Source organism: Salvelinus alpinus, chromosome 4 (assembly GCF_045679555.1).
Source record: "Salvelinus alpinus chromosome 4, SLU_Salpinus.1, whole genome shotgun sequence".
Taxonomy (NCBI): domain Eukaryota; kingdom Metazoa; phylum Chordata; class Actinopteri; order Salmoniformes; family Salmonidae; genus Salvelinus; species Salvelinus alpinus.
This window is the reverse complement of record NC_092089.1, coordinates 41,480,022-41,503,820: the sequence shown is the minus strand read 5'-3', so window position 1 is coordinate 41,503,820 and position 23,799 is coordinate 41,480,022. Positions and strand designations below refer to the sequence as shown.

Here is a 23,799-nt window from a genome sequence, read left to right as displayed (position 1 = left end):
GGGGCAAATTTACATCTACAGCTGTCATATTCAAATGTGACATTCAGTGTCATTCAAACTAACTTCTGACAGAAAGAGCAGGTGTACGGTTTCACCCCTGTGTGGATGCGGATGTGCTGGGCCTTTAAACTATGCCACTTTATGTTTACATACCCTACAGTACTCATCTCATATGTATATACCGTACTCTATACCATCTACTGCATCTGCCATGCCGTTCTGTACCACCACTCATTCATATATCTTTATGTACATATTCTTTATCCCTTTACACTTGTGTGTGTGTGTAAGGTAGTAGTTGTGGAATTGTTAGGTTAGATTACTTGTTGGTTATTACTGCATTGTCGGAACTAGAAGCACAAGCATTTCTCTACACTCGCATTAACATCTGCTAACCATGTGTATGTGACTAATAAAATTTGATTTGATTTGATTTTAACACATCTGTCGTTACAATAAATTAAATGGCATCATGCATAGCCTGATGCTGATATCTTCAAAATTAACCTTTATCATTACTGCAAGTGCACAATGTGTTACAGGGATAGAGAAAGGCAAATTGTTGGACTTCAGTGAGGTTTATTGTTTGATAAGGGAAAACTGTATTTTCATATGTATCAGTCTATTTGTAAAGGCTCATACACTTTAGTATAACAGTAGTGGAAGTAGTCAGAATATATTTGGATAACAATGATATTCTTAGGTCACAAAAAAATAAATACTACAAGGATTACATACAACATGTACCAGCTGATCACATTCACTTCCCAGTTCTTACAGGGTCAGGTGAGGTAAACAGGGCTCTATGATTGGCTTGTGGACTGAGGGTAAATATCAAAGTGTTATATAGTATGGATTATACATTTATTTTTAACACGCACACATATACACTGGTATGTATATCAATATATACTTTTGCAGGCCTTTTTTCTTTACAGAAACGGAAAACAGAGCCTACTTCCCTTTTTTTTTCCAGTGAAAAAGATTTGTGAGCAAATTTTACAAGGTAGATTACAGTAACCATCATGACAATGATGATGTAATCAAAACCTGATAGTATATGTGGGAAAGTTGAAAAATGTACCTAAACAGTTATCTGTCAGATTCAGTTATACACTTCACGGATGACACCATAATCAAAGTTGTGTTTGTAGGGAGTAGGAGGATAAATGTTTTTGAAAACATTCGCTCTTCTTCACTCATTGTTCCCTATCATTTTGTGTCTCTTCCGCACCATTGCAGTGACGGACAGAGAAACACTCCTTTACCAACGGTATACACTAGCCATCCATTATAAAAGAGTAGTACAAAAACATAGGCATAATGAAATAAAAGTGATAAACGAGTACAAAAAACTACAAAGTCCTCTATTTCCAGACTCCATCTCTGTTCGAACATCTCTTAACTTCCTCTTCCATTACCCACCTTTCAGGCACAGTCACATCTTCCTATACCCCCCCTGTATTGCTTTTATCCAGTCTGTCCATAGGCCTCTGTCTCTACCACTCCTCCCTCCTACCCCTATGAGTTTAGGTGCTCCACCTGAATGGTGGAGGTAGCCACGGTGAGACAGAGGTCCTTGTGGGTCACTAGGTCCGCCACACTGACTGTTTTGAACTGGATGTCCCCTGCAGCGACTGTCTTATACTGGTGCAGGTCAAAGGGGCAGGATGCCGTCTCTGCCTGAGAGTAGCTACCCTGGTTTTGCCCCTGGCTCTGTCCTTGTCCATGACCTCCACCTTGTCCTCCGGCTCGGTCTGCCCCACTATCGGTGACCTCTCCTCGGCCATGAGAACCTCCCTGGTTCTGGGTATGGCTTTGGTTCTGTTGGTTCTGCTGAGAGTGCTGTGCAGCAGCCACCGCCGCTGCAGTGAGCGGGTCTGAGTTGTGTTTCTGCATGTGTTTCAACAGGTACGTCTCCTGAGAATAGAATACAGAGGGTTGAGAATAGAATACAGAGGGTTAAAGCGAGAGTTGACAAGTGTGCACAAACACACACTATGCACAGACATGCACACTGTCTGAAGCCTGTGAAAATGTCTGTTGAAAGTTAAAGGTCTGTGACTACTACATGCTGAGTGCCTTAACAGTGGTGTTTCTCTTACAGAGGTGTATGTGCGGTTGCAGAGGCCACAGGAGTAGAGCTTGGCGTGTTTGACCGTGTGAGTGGACAGGTGGACTTCCAGACTGGCCGCGTCCGTGTAACCACGGTTACAGTTGGTGCACTTGAAGGGTTTGTCCTTGTTGTGCTGCCGTCTGTGGGACTGGAACAGAACAGGACCGTTCAGGACTAATCTTCAAATGGGTATTTGTAAGACTGTTACTACTAAGGGTCAGTGTTACTATGCTTTCACCACTGGGAATAAAAAACAAAAAACAAAGAAAATGGATAGTAGTCACCTGTAGGTTGGAGAGTTGTGTGAAGGATTTCTCACAGCCCGGATGAACACACTTATAAGGCCTGTCTCCTGTGTGGATCCTGCAGAAACATGGAAAACACAACCAGTAAGAAGAAGAAAAGAGAGGGGAGAAATGTAAATGGACCCGCCATATTCTCCTTTCAGCTATCCTGTGATCCCCACCATTACAGATGAGGGAGATGGAGAGGAAGCCACTGTAGACTATCGAGAGGCCCCCCCACAGAGAAAAGACTATTGAAATGCCCCCAAATAAAATACTATTGAGATGCCCCCAAATAAGACACCATTGAAAGGCCCCCGCAGAGAAAGGGGCAGATATGTAGGACATCACCCTCACCTGTTGTGCTGCTGTAGATGACTGAGCTGTCTGAAGGACTTCTGACAGAAAGAGCAGGTGTACGGTTTCACCCCTGTGTGGATGCGGATGTGCTGGGCCAGATAGCTGGAGTTGGCAAAGGACTTAGTGCAGTGGGGACACTTGTGGGGCTTGGACTCTGTGTGGTTTCTGGAAGCAAGAAGAGAAGATAGAGGGAGGAGGGAAGAACAGTGTTGCTTTTCTTTAAACCTTGATTGATAGAACAACAACAAAAAGCACACTTAAACACCCTATTACTCAGTGCCTGACTTCTAAAAAAAAAATCACAACGTTTCTCTGAAACATAACAGTATTCCACTCTGGCCCAAATTATTTTCAAACTTGTGTGTAATCATGTGTGTAAGTGTGTGTGTGTACGCGCAAGGGAGAAGCAGCAGTGAAGTAGTAAGGACACCAAACAGACAGACTGAAGAGACAAAGAGGGACTTGAAGTAGAGATCACACACAATCGTGCGCACACACACACAGCCTGCGTCTTGCCTTTTCACAGACATCTCCACACACACACACAGTGCTAGCAGCCAATAGAGGGGAGGGGGGCAGGCTAGATAAAGCCTGTAGGGTAGAGCAGGTCAGGTGGAGCTGCTGTGAGCAGTACCGTGTGTGCTGCTGTAAGTGACTGAGCTGTCTAAAGGACTTCTGGCAGTAGGAGCAGGTGTAGGGCTTGGCCCCGCTGTGGATACGGATGTGCTGGGCCAGGTAGCTGGAGTTGGCGAATGACTTGGAGCAGTGGGGACACTTGTGGGGCTTGGCCTCTGTGTGAGACTTGGAGTGGATCTGCATGTCTGACTTACTGAAGAAGGTCACTGCACACATCCGGCACCTACGGGACAGAGACAGACACACAGACCAGGGATGGGGAGAAAGAGGGGAGAACGAGCGGGAGAATGGGAAGAAAGAGGTAGGGATGAAGGAAATGAGGGCAGGAGCAGGTGAGAAACAGAGAGATGAAAATACAAAAAGCAAGGACAAAGAGACAGGGACATGAGAGATGGGCGAGAGTGGAAGAATGCAAAAAAAGGGGTGAAACATGAGACAGCAAGTGTGGAAAACAAAGGGAGAGAGCAAGAGGAAAAAGACAACAGGATAGAAAGATAAAAACAAGGGAGCAGATGAAATGAACGAGGAATGTGAAGGAAAAAAACAAGCGACAGGGAGGGGGAAGAGATAAAGAGGGGGAAATCAGTGAAAACAGCAGGAAAAATAGCAGATTCTGCTGAAGCAAGAAATAGAAAGACAAACAGAGATAGCTTGAAAAGTAGGGAAACATTGTATGAAGGAGAGATAGAAAGAAGGAAGATAGAGGACAGAAGTAGGCGAAGGAGTGCGTGTCCAATGTGTGCAGGGATGCGCGTGTGTGTGGGGCAGATGCATGAGGGAGGCAGAGAATGTGTGTGTCCATGCTGCAAAGAAAACACACATTGTGTTCCAGAGTGCAGGTACAAACACATAGTGAAATATTTAAGCAGGTGTGTGCGCTGCCACAGCATGCAGTGGAGTCGTTTCTGTGTGAGAGAGAAAGAGAGAAATGCCCGTGCCCAGCAGCACCTAGTGTTCATCCACAGCCCGTGTCTAACCTCTCTGTCCTGACTCTATCATCTACAACATACAGACATACGGGTGTGCAAGCATTCCACAGCTTCACATTCCTATGGGGATGCACAGCACAACAGGTGCTTTTTGGCCCTTCTGTGACGCCGTAGGTCCGTACCTGTAGGTCTTGTTGCAGTCTTTCCCGCTGTGGTTCTCATCTTCGTTGGCGAGGTCGTACGGGTCAGTTGTATAATGCTGCGAAGACATAACCACCTATCAAATGTCACACAAACATTAGAATCACATTCATCATATTAGAAAGGCACACTGTTGTAAAAGTCTACATGAGCTTTTTTTGAGATGGGCAAGGCTTAGTCTGGAAATTAATAGCCTGAGCTTAGTCTGGAAATGTCTGGAAGTGTTTTAGTGGGAATAGCTTTTATTTTGGTTACTCTGGAGTTACTATGGTAACTGTCTCACCTGCCCTCCCGACGCCAAGTGAGCCAGAATCAACGCCTCATTTCCGGCGGAGAGGGTGTGGCCACCGGCATGCCCCGCCCTCCCTAGTGTCGACTTCTTCTTCCTGCCTCGCTTCGAGGGTGTCGGCATGACGGCCACCTGGGGGGTTCCACCTTCCTGTTTCTTATCTAAGTGAAAAATGTGTGTGAGAGTCTGACAGTACGTGAGTGAAGTGTGTATTTTTCAGTGTTAGGATAATGGAGGGTGGAGACAATCGTGTGAGTGTGTGTTACCTGGAGCGTGCAGTGTAGAGACGATCATGGTGGTGGTGGGATGTCCAGAGACGAAGGACTGAGAGGAGGCAGGAGAGACCAGCTGCGTGCCTTGAGGGGTTGTGATGACCAGACCCGCTGCAGAGAGAGGGGAAAAAAATATGATACAAAACAGACAGATGGGAAAAAGACAATGCAAAAGTGTGAGCAATTTTACACTAACAGTTGACACACACACCTGCTGTCATGATACCAGTGGAAGGTACAGGCACCACAGTGATGTTCTGGGTGTGAGGGGGGTGTAGGTGACCCCCTTGGCCCTGCCCCCCTCCCTCCTGCTTGGGGACAGTGAGCAAGGTCGTCTGGTAATGAGAGGAGGGGAACGAAGTGTTCTTCTCCTGGTCCTTCAGTTGTTTCAGGAACATGGCGTTCTCAATCTGACAGCGAGAGATAGAAATCCTTGTTACAAAATTCCAAACTCCAAAAAGAGTAATTGCTATAATCCAAAGGTGTCACTTGCAATATACTTTAACATTTTAAACAGAAATGTTTCACTAAACGTACCTGTCCTTGTACAGGCACAGGGGACCAGAAGTACTGAGAGTTAAAATGGGAATCCTCCATAATTTCTGCAATGGAAGAGTAACACCGCCATATCACCACTAGGCCAAACAGCTAATCACTCATCAATTGAAATAAAATTGGCTACACTGTTGCTTGCACATCCGACTGACACCTTTGGGCGACAATAATCTTAAATCATTTACATGTCACTTCACATACATTAGCTAGCTAATGAAACAATAATGGTAACTATGTTGGTACTTCATTTGGTTAGATAGCTGAAATATTTGGACATATATTACACTAATTATGCCCCTGGGTTAGACAATAGTATGACTTGTTAAAGGCGAGCTAGGTAATTTAGCTGCCTACTGTAAATGTACATTGTTGTGGTTGCATGGGAAGGAGGACCGTGCTAGCTCGCTATTACATGTGTTTTCCACTTCAAAGTAATTAATTTGGTGATGGGTGGTGATACAATGTAGCTAGCAATAATTCGAACACAAATAAGATGTCTAGGTTGCTACTTGTTAGCAATTTTGTGAGCTGGAAGTGCATTTCAATTCCTTGCTAGGCGTTTACAGTCAGCTAGACGCTCTAATAAAACCACGAGAGCAATGTTATCTGACTCTCGCGCTCTTCGATGCCTGGGAAAATAGAAAAAGCAAAGCACCCAAAAAAAATCGAGGATAAAAAAAACTGAAGCGGTGAGAGAAGAAAAAAAACTATATCGCACAGACTTCCGGCTGTCCAGACAGAGAAGAGACTCGTCGGGTACAAGTCGCTCAAATTGGAAGATAAATACTATGATTATGAAAAAAATAACAGTATTTACCTGTGCTAACAGAGCGTGCTCCCTTCCCGGAATTCCCGTAGCCCGGTACAGTTCAGAAACTCTGTTCAAATCTTTAAGATTTGACAAATTCACCGAGTTTTTTCTCTTCTTTTTTTTTTTTTTTTTTCTTTCTTATGGAGTCGCTTGTCTGCGCTGCACTTCCTTCGAAGAAGGTCGATTAAACTCTGTGAAGAAACAAAGCTCTCTGAGTGTGTGGTGATGTCATTTCCGTCTAATTTTGGAAGCTTCAAATTGGTACTATCGATATGCTATTAAATATATAAAACGTAAATGAATGCAATGTTCTCCTTCTGCGTATTTTACTGTAATGCAATAAACATAAAAACATACGTTATATACGTAATGCCCCACAATAAATCTAATCTAGTGAGATCTCGGAAGCCCAGAGTACAGAAACAATCAGTCCACACGGTGTCGCCAAAGAAAATGTGTAACTCAATGTTCTATCTGTGGTCGCTGTAAGCGCAAGCTACAAACACACTTCCGGCAAATATGAGCGGATATTGCCCTCAACATCCGGTAGGTGAGGTCACACACGTAAACACATGCCGTACGAATCATTTTACTGTGTTACATTTTTTGGGGAAGAATTATAGAGCTTTATACACATTCACACAATGAAAGTTAAAGTCCTCTCCAGGAATCCGGACGACTATGTCCGTGAGACGAAGTTGGATATCCAGCGTGGTAAGTGCAGAGAGTTAACGTTAGCCAGCTAGTGCACATTAGCTAACTTCACACATTTACATTTACATTTAAGTCATTTAGCAGACGCTCTTATCCAGAGCGACTTACAAATTGGAAAGTTCATACATATTCATCCTGGTCCCCCTGTGGGGAATGAACCCACAACCCTGGCGTTGCAAGTGCCATGCTCTACCAACTGAGCCACACAGTTCAATCCACTGTAGAGAGCTATAGCTAGCTCAATCAGCACTGGCAAAACAACTTATTCTAACAGTGAATGTAACCTACAGTACCACGGAATTACGACCCGTCCCTCCATCCGTTCGAGGTGCCAAGAGAATACACCCGTGCCCTGAATGCCACCAAGTTGGAGCGCGTGTTCGCCAAGCCGTTCCTGACTTCTCTGGACGGCCACAGGGATGGGGTGAACTGCATGGCCAAGCACCCCAAGAGCCTCTCCACAATGCTGTCCGGCTCCTGCGATGGAGAGGTAGTTAACTAGCTAACTGTACTTTGAGTTAGCAATGGCCTGGTTAAATACGAGTTGATTACAAATCCAATAATTATAGGCTACATGTCTAACTATGGAATGGTCAAACATATAGGATGACAAGCCTGTGCATTGAGATGATGCATCTAAATGACCTGTTTATACTGTAAGACTAACTGATTTGTTTCTCAGCTGAAGGTGTGGAATCTAACCAAACGTGAGTGTGTTCGTACACTCCAGGCCCATGAAGGCTTTGTCAGGGGGGTGGTCGTCCGCTTCTGTGGCACCTCCTTCTTTACGGTACAGTATCTGTTCCACTACCCAGGGTTGTATTCATTAGGGCACACTCTAAACGTTGTGCAATGAACAAGTTCACATAGTACCTCCCCATTCTGGCCCGTTTGCTTTCATTTTCTGTCTAGTGAATACTAACTAGACTAGGGGTGTATTCATTAGTTGGATTCCGTTGCAAAACATTTGGTCTGTTGCAATGGAAACTGTTTACCGTTTACTCTAGGTGCTAAATGGAAGTAAACAGAATGAAACTGGGAGGGACCTATCTGAATTGCTCTAATAGAAACTGTTGTTTTTGTTGCAAAATGTTTTACAACACACAAAATTAATACACCCCTGATTTTATCTCACAGAATGGTTGCCCTCTGCTGAATTGCAGTCTTATGACACAACTTCATTATAAATCAACCTCAAATAAACATGCTTGTGTTTCTGAATAACAGGTTGGTGATGACAAGACTATCAAACAGTGGAAGATGGAGACTCCCGGCTACGGAGAGGAAGAGGAACCTCTCAATACTATTCTTGGGAAGGTATGGAGGAGGAGGTGTCTGTCTCTGTCATTATTCTGCTCAATGAATATCTCTGAGAGTGTGTCTCTGACCTAACCTATCTGATCTCATTAAGCAACACTGTAAAATGTGCATACCATCGAGTGGACCCATCATTAAAGATTGTGGCTTTAAGCCCATGATGATAAGAATGATGGTTTTGGAGATATTCTCTACAGTCAGGGTGATGATGATGGTTGTTGTAATGTATTCCCTCTAGTCAGTGATGATGATGATTGAGGATTCACTTTAAAAATGTAACTGAGACCAATGTTTGTTCCTTCCAGTCTGTGTTCACCAGCATCGACCACCACCAGAAGGAGGGTGTGTTTGTGACGTGTGGCCAGCAGGTGGACATCTGGGATGAGCAGCGCAGCAACCCCATCCGCTCCTTCTCCTGGGGCGTGGACAGTTTCAACTGCGTCCGCTTCAACCCTGTAGAGGTAATCAACCCTTTCTCTGTGTGGATTGTAGCAGAAAGTGTTTCAGCGTATGATTCCTGATCACGGATCAGGTCCTCCATGTCCATATAATTTTGTTAATTATAATCTAAAAGGCAAAGCTGGTCCTAGATTAGCTCTTCTGCTCTGAGACTCTTGGTGAATACGGGCCCTGACATTGCTATAGCACAGACATAAAGCGTAACCCAGACACGTCACAGCGGTTATAAAGCTGAAGTATCCGTTTAGAATGTTTTATCACCATCAAATATATAGTAGTGAGAGGAAGTCCAGTCGCGGGTAGTGGGAGAGGATGGAACTAGGTGAAACTGTGCCAACATTTTGCAAATTATCTCATTGTTGAAACAAATTTTTCTGTTCCCAAAACTAGAATCTGTTACGAACACAGTGCACTAATATTTATAGACTTGATGCTTTGCCAAACTGAAAAACGAAATGCGTTGTTTAGAAGGAGTGCAAGGTCAAATTGAGTTTGTGCACACACACACTTCACAGAGGAGGCGTTCCCTAATGGAAAAATGCAAATACTAGCTACAACGGGCCAATAGGATCTTGCTAGCTCGTGCTTGGCTTTGCCTACCGCCTTGTTTGTTTTGCCCACTATGCTTCGGTTGCTCAAACTGTAAACGCACAGATGAACTATCTTGTGTTCGTTATAAATATCTTTGGCTATAGCCTCCATACACCAGAATAATGGAGGCTATACCCATATCAGGATTATGTAGGTCAAAGGTTGTATAAAACACAGAATTGTATGTTAGTGGATTTAAAAAAAGTTTGATTCTTGACTTTCCCGCTTTCTCCTCAGACTGAACTTCTAGCAAGTTGTGCCTCTGACAGAAGTATTGTGCTGTATGACATGAGGGAAGCTACACCTCTTAAAAAGGTAAATGTCGATGTCCTTGGGTGCATCCCAAATGACACCCTATTTAGTGCACTACCATTTGGCGAGGGCTCATAGGGTGCCATTTGGGATGCTGCCCATTAGAACTGCACGATTAATCAAATTTTTATCTAAATTGAAATATGGACATGCGCAATATCCATATCGCAAGAGGCTGCAATATTTTGAAATGCCACTTAGCCGTCCGTCTGTAACGCCAGTTTTTTAAATGTTTTGTTATATTACTTTAGTTGAAGAGTTCTCCTTCTCTCCTCTGGCCGCTTCCCAATCCCAAACACACAAAACCCCGGCCCCTGTCACTCAAGCAGGCAGTTCCTCGTGCTCAAGATTCACTGCATGCATTGACCAAACAGCATGCAGTCAACAGATTTTTTTCCTAACAAGTACGACGCAGCTTTCCACTTTGCTTCTTAATATACATTTATATTTTCTTTATTATACTATTCGTTTGTGTAACTTGCTCTCTGCAAAACACTAGTTAGCTGAAAATGTGCCTAGAATTTGTTAGCAAGGCTAATCGCTTCCTAGCTAATTCCACTGAGTGCAAATCTTGCTAGCAAACTTTTACTCTAATATTGGACGGTACCAATGGTGGAGTATATCATCATTGTTTGTGAAACAGCTTGTTCTTAATCAGAGAGGAAAATACAAATAATATTGTAAAATCTTTGTCTAAATGTATCTATTTAAACCTAATTAGGGTCCCAATTTATTTATTTAACCAGGTAAATTGACTGAGAACACATTCTCATTTACAGTAACGACTTGGGGAATAGTTACAGGGGTGAGGAAGGAGACAATAGGTAGCCAGATTAGGAATTTAGCCAGGACACCGGGGTTAACACCCCATCTCTTACGATAAGTGCCATGGAATCTTTTGTGACCACCGGGAGTCAGGTCAGAGGCAAGGCAGCAGTGGGATGCAGGGTGGTATGCTGCTGGCCATGGGAAACGCTGACCAACACTTTGGTTCTTACTCTGTCACAACCATCTCCTCCCTTACCCTTTCCTCGTTGTCATGCCAAACAACTGCATTCCAAGTAGCCACTGTATTTCAACCATAACATTTGAATGATCAGATCATTCTATTTCTATGATTCCAACAGTTTAACCAAGTGATTTGATGTAAAATCACAATCTCAATATTTGGTATAAAAATGTCAAATCGATTTTTTTGCCCATATCGTCCAGCCCTACTGCCCATGACTTTGCCCTTTACTAAACTCATTTCCCATTCCATACTGTCCTCTCATTACTGAATGTGTCTAATGGTTAGTGTATTGAAGTATGAATGTGTGATTTCCTATATAGGTAATCATGAATATGAGGAGCAACACTTTGTGCTGGAATCCCATGGAAGCTTATAACTTCACCTGCTCTAATGAAGATTACAAGTGAGTGATGCAATTCAAAATGTGTTGAGTTTACAACATGTTCACTACATCACATAGGCCTCATTCATTCCTGGAGAGAAGTTTGTGTATTTCCATGGCTAATCATTTTTTTGTTCGTGCAATTGCTTGGGGAGTGATATAATTATTATTACTAATGTACATTTACACTTGTTTTACAATAACAGCATGTCCATCGAGATCTCGTGTTTTTATTTACTGACCTTACATCATGCATGAGAGAAGCATGGTGGTGTGTGTTAACATCTCATCTTTGTATTTATTAACCAACAGCATGCGTTTCCTCCCCCTTCAGTCTGTATACATTTGATATGAGGTACCTGGACAAGCCTGTCACCGTCCACATGGACCATGTCTCAGCCGTGCTGGATGTAGACTACTCTCCAACTGGTAAGGAGTTTGTCTCGGCCAGCTTTGACAAGACCATCCGCATCTTCCCCAAAGACAGTGGGCACAGCAGGTTAGTGGTGCCAGGGGTTCAGACACTGGGTTCCAGCAGATTGTTATTATCAGCTTTGATGTATTTATTTTTCTACAGGTGTCGACATGTTTAGAGATGACGCCGTGCGACAGCAACATTGTGTTCAGTGTGTGTGGTTGTGTGTGTGACTTCACAGGGAGGTGTACCACACCAAGCGCATGCAGCACGTCATCTCCATAAAGTGGTCGTCAGACAACAAGTACATCCTGAGTGCTTCAGATGAGATGAACATCAGACTGTGGAAGGCCAACGCTGCTGAGAAGTTGGGATTGGTGAGACACAGTCCTCTTCCTCTCCTTTAGAAGTAGTGTACGCACGTCCTGTAACCTGCAGGTGTCGGGGATCAACAGTAATGTCATGAAAGAAAGCTGGATCCCAGAACAATGTTGAATGCTTACCATTAACCGGTAGGCCTACAGTTGAAGTCGGAAGTTTACATGCACTTAGATTGGAGTCATTAAAACTCATTTTTCAACCACTCAACAAATTTCTTGTTAACAAACTATAGTTTTGGCAAGTCGATTAGGACATCTACTTTATGCATGGCACAAGTCATTTTCCCAGCAATTGTTTACAGACAGATTATTTCACTTCCAATTCACTGTATCACAATTCCAGTGGGTCAGAAGTTTACATACAATAGGTTGACTGTGCCTTTAAACAGCGTAGAAAATTCCAGAAAATTATGTCATGGCTTTAGAAGCTTCTGATAGGCTAATTGACATAATTTGAGTCAATTGGAGTTGTACCTGTGGATGTATTTCAAGGCCTACCTTCAAACTCAGTGCCTCTTTGCTTGACATCATGGGAAAATCAAAAGAAATCAGCCATGACTCCAGAAAAAAAATTGTAGACCTCTTTAAGTCTGGTTCATCCTTGGAAGAAATTTCCAAATGCCTGAAGGTACCACGTTCATTTGTACAAGCAATAGTACGCAAGTATAAACACCATGGGACCACGCAGCCGCCATACCGCTCAGGAAGGAGACGCATTCTGTCTCCTAGAGATTAATGTACTTTGGTGCGAAAAGTGCAAATCAATCCCAGAACAACAGCAAAGGACCTTGCGAAGATGCTGGAGGAAACAGCAGTCCTATATCGACATAACCTAAAAGGCCGCTCAGCAAGGAAGAAGCCACCGCTCTAAAACCGCCATCAAAAAGCCGGACTACAGTTTGCAAGTGCACTTGGGGACAAAGACTGTTTGGCCATAATGACCATTGTTATGTTTGGAGGAAAAAGGGGGGAGCTTACAAACCGAAGAACACCATCCCAACCGTGAAGCACGGGGGTGGCAGCATCATGTTGTGGGGGTGCTTTGCTGCAGGAGGGACTGGTGCACTTCACAAAATAGATGACATCATGGGGTAGGGCAATGATGTGGATTTATTGAAGCAACATCTCAAGACATCAGTCAGGATGTTACAGCTTGGTCGCAAATGGGTCTTCCAAATGGACAATGACCCCAAGCATACTTCCAAAGATGTGGCAAAATGGCTTAAGGACAACAAAGTCAAGGTATTGGAGTGGCCATCACAAAGCCCTGACCTCAATCCCATAGAAAATTTGTGGGCAGAACTGAAAAACCATGTGCGAGCAAGGAGGCCTACAAACCTGACTCAGTTACACCAGCTCTGTCAGGAGGAATGGGCCAAAAATTCACCCAACTTATTGTGGGAAGCTTGTGGAAGGCTACCCGGAACGTTTGACCCGAGTTAAACAATTTAAAGGCAATGCTACCAAATACTAATTGAGTGTATGTAAACTTCTGACCACTGGGAATGTGATGAAAGAAATAAAAGCTGAAATAAATAATTCTCTACTATTATTCTGACATTTCACATTCTTAAAATAAAGTGGTGATCCTAACTGACCTAAGACCGGGAATTTTTACTAGGATTAAATGTCAGGAATTGTGAAAAACTGAGTTTAACCTTTCACGAGCCTCTACCCCGGGTCCGGGATCACCCCCCACACCCCCCACACACTGATTAGCATAGCTAGCATAGCTTCACAAGTAGATAGTAGCATCTAAATATCATTAAATCACAAGTCCAAGACACCAGATGAAAGATACAGATCTTGTGAATAAAGCCACCATTTCAGATTTTTAAAATGTTTTACAGGGAAGACAAAATATGTAAATCTATTAGCTAAACACGTTAGCAAAATACACAATTTCTTTGTCCACCATTTTTTCTCTCCACCAGTAGCTATCACCAATTCGGCTAAACTAAGATATTGATAGCCAATAACCTATAAAAAACCTCATCAGATGACAGTCTGATAACATATTTATGGTATAGGATAGGTTTTGTTAGAAAAAAGTGCATATTTCAGGTAGAAATCACAGTTTACAATTGCACCGACCATCACAACACGACTAGAATTACTATAGAGAGCAACGTGTATGACCAATTTACTCTTAATAAAACATTTCATAAGAATAGACAAAGCATAGCAATGGAAAGACCCAGATCTTGTGATTCCAGACAATATTTCAGATTTTCTAAGCGTTTTACAGCGAAAACACAATAAATCGATAAGTTAGCATACCACATGTGAAAACGTTACCAGAGCATCGATTCCAGCCAAAGAGCGCTATAACGTAATCACCGCCAAAATATATTAATTTTTTCACTAACCTTCTCAGAATTCTTCCGATGACACTCCTGTAACATCATTTTACAACATACATATACAGTTTGTTCGAAAATGTGCATATTTAGCCATACAAAACCGTGGTTACACAATGAAAATACTAGGAAATCAAGCCTCAAAATGTCTGACGTCATCTTTCAGAGTGATCTAGTTTAATTGAAAGCTAATCATATACTTGACTAAAAAATACAGGGTTGACAGGAATCGAAAGACAAATTAGTTCTTAATGCAACCGCTGACTTACATTTTTAAAATTATCCTTACTTTTCAATACAGGGTTCGCCAAGTGACGCGATAACAAACAAAATGGCGAAATATGCGTTTAAAATATTTCGACAGAACAACGATTTATCATATTAAATATTGGTTACTTTGAGCTGTTCTTCCATCAGATTCTTGGGCAATGTATCCTTTCTATGTTGTAATCTTCTTTTGGTCGATAGATGTCCTCTGTCCTTCGAAATGTCCACTAACAACGACCGAGACCCCGAAACGTTCCCAAAGCTAGAAAGTGCACGACAAAGAAATTCCTCAGAATCGCACTAAACGGATATAAATTGCTATAAAACGGTTCAAATTAACTACATTATGATGTTTTTAACAACTATAACGAGTAAAAACATGACCTGAGAAATATTGCTGGCTAAACAACGATTTGGAATGAGGCAAGTCCGATGTCCTTCACGCTTCAGGCGCGCGACGAGAAAGGGAGGTACCTCTACGTTTTCTTCTTTTATAGTGGCTGTGATTGTGCAATCGATTCCATTCAAAACGTGATGACGTACAGACACCCAGAGGAAGACGTAGGCAGTGTCGGTTTCTTCATAGCATTCACTGTCACCTTAAAAACAGACTCCAGATCAGGGGTAAAAATTTCTGAAATCTGACCCCTGTCATGAAAAGTGCTGTAGATATAGTTCTGTACCACTCAGAGACAAAATTCCAACGGCTATAGAAACTAGAAAGTGTTTTCTATCCAATAATAACAATAATATGCATATTGTACGATCAAGAATTTAGCACGAGGCAGTTTAATTTGGAGACCAAAATATGCTAATGCGGAACAGCACCCCCTATAGTTCCAAGAAGTTAAAAGTATTTGGCTATGGTGTATGTAAACCTCCGACTTCAACTGTATTTGCTAATATTCTGATGCATTTGTTGGAGCTGTGATTTTGACCTTCCGTTTTGTGAGTTTGCTGCATTCCTCAACCTGCCATGGCCAGATGCCCACCATGGTACGCTCAGCATGGTAAGAGAGAGGGAGGCAAGGCTGCCAGCAGCAACAGCAGTGGCACTGCCAAGGGCTCTGATGGATGCTGACTGACTTGGAACAGAATCACTTTCAATAAGTACAATGGACCAATAGGGACAGCAGGGCAGGGTTAGTGACAGACTGGAGCTATTTGGAACTCTTGATTACCAATAGACAATTTCTGACCAGTCAGTCAGTCAGTGTGGGCAATGTGGCACTATAGAGTGGATTTAAAGGGATAGTTCACTAAAATGTATGTATGGCAAATAGGGACTGCAACTTTGATAGACTTGAATTACTTAGAGGTGTTACAGCAGGCGAACGTTAGCATCGCCCATCCCAAAACATTGGAATTACATTCTGCCCACATTGGCATTATATCTGTTATGTTTTCTTCAACCTCTAACACTCTGAATGTTCAAGGCATTATTTACACATTACCTGAAATATAAGGTTCTGTTTAGCGTATCTTAAACAGATTCTTACACATAGGCTAGACTAACTCCTTTCTCATCTGATGCCAAAACCAGCATTTAGCCTACAAGGATGAATTGCAAGGGAGATGAATGGACGTTTTTCGGTGCCATCTCCAATATCCATCCCCCTTTTGCTTCACTCTTCCTTATTCCCTTAATGCAGCTTAACACTGGAGAATTGGGCAACTTTTGGCACTTGTTTTACTGTCAGTGTATAAGAGGATATTTATTCTGTAGCTTTGCACTTAAACAGATCAGACGAGCACAGCTGCTATCAGCAGTTTGAATGGGCCCAATCACTTAAAGAGAGCGGCCACTCTGGAAATAATGAAGCATTAACAATCAAGTTGGACTGGAATGGTCTTTAATTAAAAAGAAATGCTGAATCAAGGCTGACTGTCAGATCTCCGGAAGGGTGGAAGTCTTCAGCCTGTGTTTGTTGTAACTGCAGTGTCTCTCTCTCTCTGGTTTTTGACTTTTGATGCCTTTCTATGAGCTGACCTTTGACCTCACTGTGTGAACTATACATCCTATTTTTCATGTTACTTGGCGTAATAATGACCATCTCATTGCCTTTGACATATATTGTAAATTCACCTTCTGAAATTACACACATTACCGTCCGTATAACACATTCTCATGACAGTCATGAGAAGTATGACCTATATATCCTATACATACAGTGAGCTCCAAAAGTATTGGGCAGAGACACATTCTTTGTTTTGGCTTTGTACGCCAGCGCTTTTCACTCCATATCGGGTGAACCGTTTCGAAAGGACAGCACTTTTTGAACATAGTCCCTCCCATTTTACAGGAACCGAAAGTATTGGTACAAATTTACTTGTGTACTTATGTTTAGTATCTGGTCCCATATTCCTAGCACACAATGATTACATTAAACTTGTGACATGACAAACTTGCATGATGCTTTTGCTGTTTGTTTTGGTTGTGTTTCAGATTTATTTTGTGCCCAATAGAAATGAATGGTAAATAAGGTATTATGTCATATTGGAGTCACTTTTATTGTAAATAAGAACAAAATGTTTCTAAATACTTCTACTTTAATGTGGATGTTACCATGACCAAAACACACAGCTACCATGACCAAAACACACAGCTACCATGACCAAAACACACAGCAAATGCATCCAACAAGTTTGTAGTCACAAGATGAATGTAATCATTGCGTGCTGGAATATGGGACCACATACTCAACTTTGACTACTTTAATACACATATAAGTGTATGTATTTGTCCCAATACCTTTGGTCCCCTAAAATGGGTGCTGTAATTTCTAAACGGTTCACCCAAAATGGATGAAAATACTCTCAAATTAAGCTGACATTCTGCACTTTAACCTCTGTCATTGTATCATTTCAAAACCAAAGTGCTGGAGTACAGAGCCAAAACAAGACATTTGTCACTGTCCCAATACTTTTGGAGCTCACTATCTCTATGGATACACAGCTCATACAGCTACTTAATACATGATTCCATGTGTGTTATTTCATAGTTTTGACGTCTTCACTATTATTCTACAATGTAGAAAATAGTAAAAAATAAAGGAAAAACCGTTGAATGAGTAGGTGTCCAAGCTTTTGACTGGTACTTTGTATTTACTACTGCTCGACTAAAAACAATCTCTCTGGCCGTGGTTTCAGAGGTTCTGTAAGTGGCCACTCTTCCAGGGCTTTTATTCTAATTATAATCAATTCAATTTGTGGGAGATTAGCTAATAGCTGCTGATGATGTTGAGGTACACTGCTTCGCTTAGACCAGGCCAACAGCCTGTTAAATGTTATTTATGAAAACCTGAACAACATTTAGAGTGAAAAAGGAGCAGAGCAACACTGACTCTGCAGAGTTCTCTATGGCCTATACAATCTTTCAACACCCAATGAATAGTAGGCTTAAGGTGTTAAACAAATCAAAATATATTTTATATTTCAGATTCTTCAAAGTAGCCACCATTTGCCTTGACAGCACCATTTGCCTTGACAGCAGAATGCTGTGGTAGCCATGCTGGTTACGTGTGCCTTATTCTAAATAAATCGCTGACGGTGTCACCAGCAAAGCACCATCACACTCCTCCATGCTTCACGGTGGGAACCACACATGCAGAGATCATCCGTTCACCTATTCTGCGTCTCACAAAGACGGCAGTTGGAACCAAAAATCTAAAATTTGGACTCATCAGGCCAAAGGACAGATTTCCACCTGTCTAATGTCCATTGCTTGTGTTTCTTGGCCCAAGCAAGTCTTTTCTTCTTATTGGTGTCCTTTAGTAGTGGTTTCTTTGCAGCAATTTGACCATGAAGGCCTGATTCACGCAGTCTCTGAATAGTTGATGTTAAAAAATATATATATTTTGAGCTCCCTGCCTTTTGATAACCACTCGGCGTGAAAGGGAAAAATGTCATGCTCTTATCCAGTGGAAATGTCATAATAGGCCTACCTGATTACTTCTTATCCCTTGTGGCTTTATAGGATATTTCTACCTAGTTGGCAATAGAAGTAACTTGTTAGGTTTATAATTTATTTATATTTGGATTACATTTTGATAAACTAAATGACAAATGATTTTGAGATACAAAGACGTTATTATAAATTAAATGAAACTGTTCCACGAAAATGTGCGTATGAAAACCATAACTGGCTCGCAGATCAGATCGGTAGTAATGGTAAGATAAATTGCCATTCCACATGAGGAAGTTTGCCGACTTCTCATATAGCCTATTACCGCCAGTTTCAGGAGCTTAAGTGCAGAATCTGCAAAATCCAGGAGGAGCGGGAGGAGGATGGTCTGGACAGGTTTTTTATTTTCTTCTGGTTATCTTGATCTCTGACTCCCTCTTGAGTTATTTGTGTCTTATTTCATCAAACAGTGAGCTTAAAGCATCAGACAAGCTCAATGCATATATTTTTTATTTTATTGAGACTCATAAGGTGTGTCTATATATGGAAAATACACTTAATTTTTTTTTGACTGGTCAAACGATTGGTCGAAAGAACAGACTTTCAGTGATCCAATATTTATTTTTCAGGGACAGCCCTATACTGTAGATAATAGCAAATATTTTACCATCTTATAACTAATATCATTCAGTCATAATATCCAAGTCACAAAGATCAGCGAGCAGTAGTAGGTGTTAAAGATAACTGTCAATCCAAAGATGAACATTTCAACCCTGCTTTTCGCCATGGTTCAACATCCCAGGGGACATAGTCATATAGTTATACCATTTTATTTAGATTTCAGTGTTGTGATTATGGTCTGGTAATTAGTGTATACTGATAAATGAGGCACCCAAGTAGACCTCAGTAATAGATTGAAATCTCTTGGTTCTCTTTTCTCTCCCTTTCTTTCTTTTTCTCTCTCTTCTTACCTGCTATTTCTCTTCCTCTATTTGTCGTCGTCACCCCCCCCCCCCCCCCCCCCGTGGTCTAGCTGGCTCCTAGGGAGAAGGCAGCTGTGAACTACAGCCAGAAGCTGAAGGAGAAGTTCCAGCACCACCCTCAGATCCGCCGCATCTCGCGCCACCGCCACCTGCCCAAGTCCATCTACAGCCAGAGCAAGGAGCTGCGTGTCATGAAGGAGGCTCGCCGCAGGAAGTATGGGCTCCTTCTTTACCCATGCCACTACTGTCTGCCCTACAGTGGCTTTCTGTTCTTAACTCTACCTGCACATATCCTCAATACTCTTGTTTTTACAGTGAAACCACAGAAGTCTATATATTACAGTATGTATATCAGTAGAATTGGCTTCTTTGTGTTCTTGGTAAGGTTAGTGTGGTTTTGGATCTTATTTGTCTCTGTGTTGATGGGAGGAGGTTTTCGGGTGGTTGACCTGGTCTTTGGCCTCACCACAAAGGAAACTGTCAATCTCTTAACACAGTAGGTTTAGAACTACCCTGGCCTCTGTCCAACTATGGCAGAAGGTCCTCATAGTGTCCGTCTAGTGGTTAAGGCCGTAGCTGGCTGCCAGAATAGGTCTGACTGCCCTACCAAGGCACACTTACCCTAATGGGTAACAGGACTGATAGGACAGGATGGTCCCTCATGGCTTGGTCATCGTGGGCTTTTTGCTCATTTACACTAAAGTCTCTAAGGGGAAGTGATGGTGCCATCATGACCAGTTGATGATTAATCAAATATTAGTCCGTGTTGATTTTTGGTCCTGAAACGTAACACATTGTAATATGTCATCCATGTGTACCTTGGAGCTGTGACTGAAGGCAGTGTAGCCTACAGTCTCTTTGTGTATTTTTCAGATGACGTCAGTTTTAGTGTATTCTACATTTTATGACATCAGGCCACCTGCTTGGCACTAACTCCTTTGTGTACTCTGCTAACGTTTCTCTCTCTCTGTGTGTGAATATTCTCATGAATTGGCTCCTGATGTTTGAGTTATTCATTGTTGCCTCATTGTGTGTCCCAGGGAGAGGAACGTACGCAAGCACAGCAAGCCTGGCTCCATGCCTGTGGTGACGGAGAAAGAGAAACATGTCGTCACCGTGGTGAAATAGAAGGAACATGGACGCCAGTGACCGTGTGGCATTGGAGGACTAAAGGACTACTCAACTCTACACACACCTGGGCCACGTTCAGAAACACACAACTAGCGTTGCAAAATGTCGGTAAGTTTCCCAAAATTCTCTGGTTTTCCAGAAATTCCAGATACCTGGATATCCTGCTTGTTCCCTCATGATTCCAGGACACAGGAGGTTGGTGGCACCTTAATTGGGGAGGACGGGCTCGCGGTAATAACTAGAGCAGAATGGGATCAAACACATGGTTTCCATGTGTTTGATGTCATTCCATTTGCTCCGTTCCGGCCATTATTATGAGCCGTCCTCCCCTCAGCAGCCTCCTATGTTCCAGGAATATTCCAAACGGGATTTCTGACAAACCTGGCTATTTGGGAAAGATACCAGAATTTTGCAACCCTGCACACAACGTTATGTGTCCCTTCAGTTATATTCATGACATTCTAATCTGCAACGGTCAAAAGGCTGCACCCTCCTGAACACAACCCTATCTAAGACTGAAAGAACTCATTCCACCTCTCCAAGGCTTATTACAAAAGACAACTATGGGTCAATATTTTGAAGTCTGTTGACATAAGTGTCCCAACTGTCATGGTAAAACTTTGTACCCCCAGATGATGATTTCATGAATGCTATTGTTGGAACATTATTTTGGGATGTTATTGTATTGAAATAAGAATACACTAGAAACCAAGAAGAACGACATCTGTCAAATATCACCAGAACATTTATTTTAGTATTTTAGGAACCATCTTGAAAATGTTTGGCCTCGCTACACCACCACATACCTTCAGCTATTGTGTGTGTACTGATTCAGTAACCTTAAAGATTGCATGATGCTACGGGTTGTTTCTATTGATACTGTTTTTTGTATTTATTGATACACTGCTAATAAAGATGTGGTATGATATTTTTGGGTCTGATATGAATACTGTTTTTTGGTAGGCAAAATACACTGATTCTCATAGCGATGCAACGATACTTTTCAACGCTTGTTTCTTACGTTTAAAAAAACGAAGTATACAATTAATATCCAAGGGCTCAGATTAGCATAATTTGTGTGTTGTTTGGCACATGAGTAATATAGGTGGTATAACAATGGATACATTATAGGAGTAAAATCCTAAAAACAGTCTACTGATATATGGGGATGGCACAAGTGATGGTAAAAAGGGTGATTGTTTCTGAATTGTCATTTTAATGTGCCTGAGTTCTAGTAACCAAGGAGGTATGTGTTGTAATTGATATACCCATGTTGCAGGGCCGACAAAGACACAATTAGACTGACTTACCAATGTTTTTGGATTCGTTTTGTACCAGTGATTTCTTAACATTGTGACTCAAGGTGGATGATCTTGTATAGGGGTTACTATAGATGCAGGTTTCGTTGGCTGTGACGCGTGCTAAGTATGCCACCAGAAAGGATCCACAAAGTTGCCTTCATGTGGACACCAACTGGAAAAGAGCAAGCGAGGCAGGCCAAAAACTACCTAGCGGCGGATAGTAGTGGCTGAGCTAGAACTGATGGGTCTCATGGGATAGCACAAGCTGTGGCCGAAGATGGAGACTGATGGCAGAAGATTGTTGCAGCCTTATGTACCACCCGAGATACAAAGAGGATTAAGTAAAGCAGTAGCTACAAGTTCAACACACTTTTATCAGTGTTTTGGTGTTTAATGATTTCTCGGCATTCTGACTCAAAGTGGATGAGCTTGTGTTGGGCTCAGTGTATTGATGCTAATGGACTTAGTCTTAATGAGGTGTAGTGTTCAATCCACTTTATCACTGCAGGATTTAGATAGGATTATGAAATAAGTCATGAGCATCATATCAAACCTGGATCATGAGCACGGTTTGGGAAGGGGGGATATTAGGGCTGGGCCTTGGGATGAGGGGTTAGGGCTGGGCCTTGGAATGAGGGTTTAGGGCTGGGCCTTGGGATAAGGGGTTAGGGCTGGGTCTTCTGATGAGGGGTTATGGCTGGGCCTTGGAATGAGGGTTTAGGGCTGGGCCTTGGGATAAGGGGTTAGGGCTGGGTCTTCTGATGAGGGGTTATGGCTGGGCCTTGGTATGAGGGGTTAGTGCTGGGCCTTGGGATGAGGGGTTAGGGCTGGGTCTTCTGATGAGGGTTTAGGGCTGGGTCTTCTGATGAGGGGTTATGGCTGGGCCTTGGAATGAGGGGTTATGGCTGGGTTTTGGAATGAGGGGTTAGGGCTGGGCCTTGGGATGAGGGGTTAGGGCTGGGTCTTCTGATGAGGGGTTATGGCTGGGCCTTGGGATGAGGGGTTAGGGCTGGGCCTTGGGATGAGGGGTTATTGCTGGGCCTTGGGATGAGGGGTTATGGCTGGGCCTTGGGATGAGGGGTTATTGCTGGGCCTTGGGATGAGGGGTTAGGGCTTGGCCTTCTGATGAGGGGTTATGGCTGGGCCTTGGGATGAAGGGTTACGGCTGGGCCTTCTGATGAGGGGTTAATGCTGGGCCTTGGTATGAGGGGTTAGGGCTAGGCCTTGGTATGAGGGGTTAGGGCTGGGCCTTGGGATGAGGGGTTAGGGTTGGGCCTTGGGATGAGGGATTATGGCTGGGCCTTGGTATGAGGGGTTAGGGCTGGGCCTTGGGATGAGGGGTTATTGCTGGGCCTTGGGATGAGGGGTTATGGCTGGGCCTTGGGATGAGGGGTTATTGCTGGGCCTTGGGATGAGGGGTTAGGGCTTGGCCTTCTGATGAGGGGTTATGGCTGGGCCTTGGGATGAAGGGTTACGGCTGGGCCTTCTGATGAGGGGTTAATGCTGGGCCTTGGTATGAGGGGTTAGGGCTAGGCCTTGGTATGAGGGGTTAGGGCTGGGCCTTGGGATGAGGGGTTAGGGTTGGGCCTTGGGATGAGGGATTATGGCTGGGCCTTGGTATGAGGGGTTATGGCTGGGCCTTGGGATGAGGGGTTATGGCTGGGCCTTGGGATGAGGGGTTAGAGCTGGGCCTTGGGGGGTTAGGGCTAGGCCTTGAAATTAGTGGTTAGAACTGGGCCTTCGGATGAGGGGTCACGGTCTGGACATTGGGATGAGGGGGTTGGGCCTTGAGTTGGGGTGAGAGGGGATAAGAGGGGT

At 43.0% G+C, this 23,799-nt stretch overlaps 2 protein-coding genes across 5 annotated transcripts; one reads left to right on the top strand and one right to left on the bottom strand.

The window, feature by feature from the left end:
• Window positions 1-559: 559 nt before the first annotated feature.
• Window positions 560-6,786, bottom strand: LOC139573546 (zinc finger protein 384-like). 4 transcript variants are annotated; one of them, XM_071397128.1, is made up of 11 exons: window positions 6,460-6,602; window positions 5,625-5,689; window positions 5,299-5,497; window positions 5,082-5,198; window positions 4,810-4,976; window positions 4,508-4,602; window positions 3,395-3,619; window positions 2,758-2,925; window positions 2,401-2,479; window positions 2,106-2,264; window positions 560-1,920 (listed from the first exon to the last, which is right to left on the bottom strand). In XM_071397128.1, exons 2-11 carry the CDS (start codon window positions 5,682-5,684, stop codon window positions 1,522-1,524), a joined length of 1,668 nt encoding a protein of 555 aa, XP_071253229.1. In that variant the 5' UTR covers window positions 5,685-5,689; window positions 6,460-6,602; the 3' UTR covers window positions 560-1,521. The 4 variants fall into 4 exon arrangements, with proteins under 4 accessions (XP_071253229.1, XP_071253230.1, XP_071253232.1 ...); XM_071397129.1 differs by having other exon boundaries at window positions 5,314-5,497; XM_071397131.1 differs by lacking the exon at window positions 3,395-3,619 and having other exon boundaries at window positions 4,508-4,584; window positions 6,460-6,786.
• A 194-nt stretch (window positions 6,787-6,980) lies between these two features.
• Window positions 6,981-21,608, top strand: LOC139573547 (DDB1- and CUL4-associated factor 13-like). Its single transcript, XM_071397132.1, has 11 exons — window positions 6,981-7,167; window positions 7,458-7,657; window positions 7,850-7,957; window positions 8,395-8,484; window positions 8,790-8,945; window positions 9,772-9,849; window positions 11,179-11,261; window positions 11,575-11,739; window positions 11,897-12,032; window positions 19,600-19,763; window positions 20,590-21,608. Exons 1-11 carry the CDS (start codon window positions 7,098-7,100, stop codon window positions 20,675-20,677), a joined length of 1,338 nt encoding a protein of 445 aa, XP_071253233.1. The 5' UTR covers window positions 6,981-7,097; the 3' UTR covers window positions 20,678-21,608.
• Window positions 21,609-23,799: the final 2,191 nt, after the last annotated feature.

Coding starts and splice junctions, on each gene's coding strand:
- LOC139573547 (XM_071397132.1), top strand. CDS start 7,098: ATGAAAGTTAAAGTCCTCTCCAGGAATCCGGACGACTATGTCCGTGAG. Junction 7,658..7,849: donor CCGGCTCCTGCGATGGAGAG/GTAGTTAACTAG, acceptor TTTGTTTCTCAG/CTGAAGGTGTGGAATCTAAC. Junction 8,946..9,771: donor TCCGCTTCAACCCTGTAGAG/GTAATCAACCCT, acceptor CTTTCTCCTCAG/ACTGAACTTCTAGCAAGTTG.
- LOC139573546 (XM_071397128.1), bottom strand. CDS start 5,684: ATGGAGGATTCCCATTTTAACTCTCAGTACTTCTGGTCCCCTGTGCCT. Junction 3,620..4,507: donor GACTGCAACAAGACCTACAG/GTACGGACCTAC, acceptor TCTGTCCCGTAG/GTGCCGGATGTGTGCAGTGA. Junction 2,480..2,757: donor CATCTACAGCAGCACAACAG/GTGAGGGTGATG, acceptor ATGTTTCTGCAG/GATCCACACAGGAGACAGGC.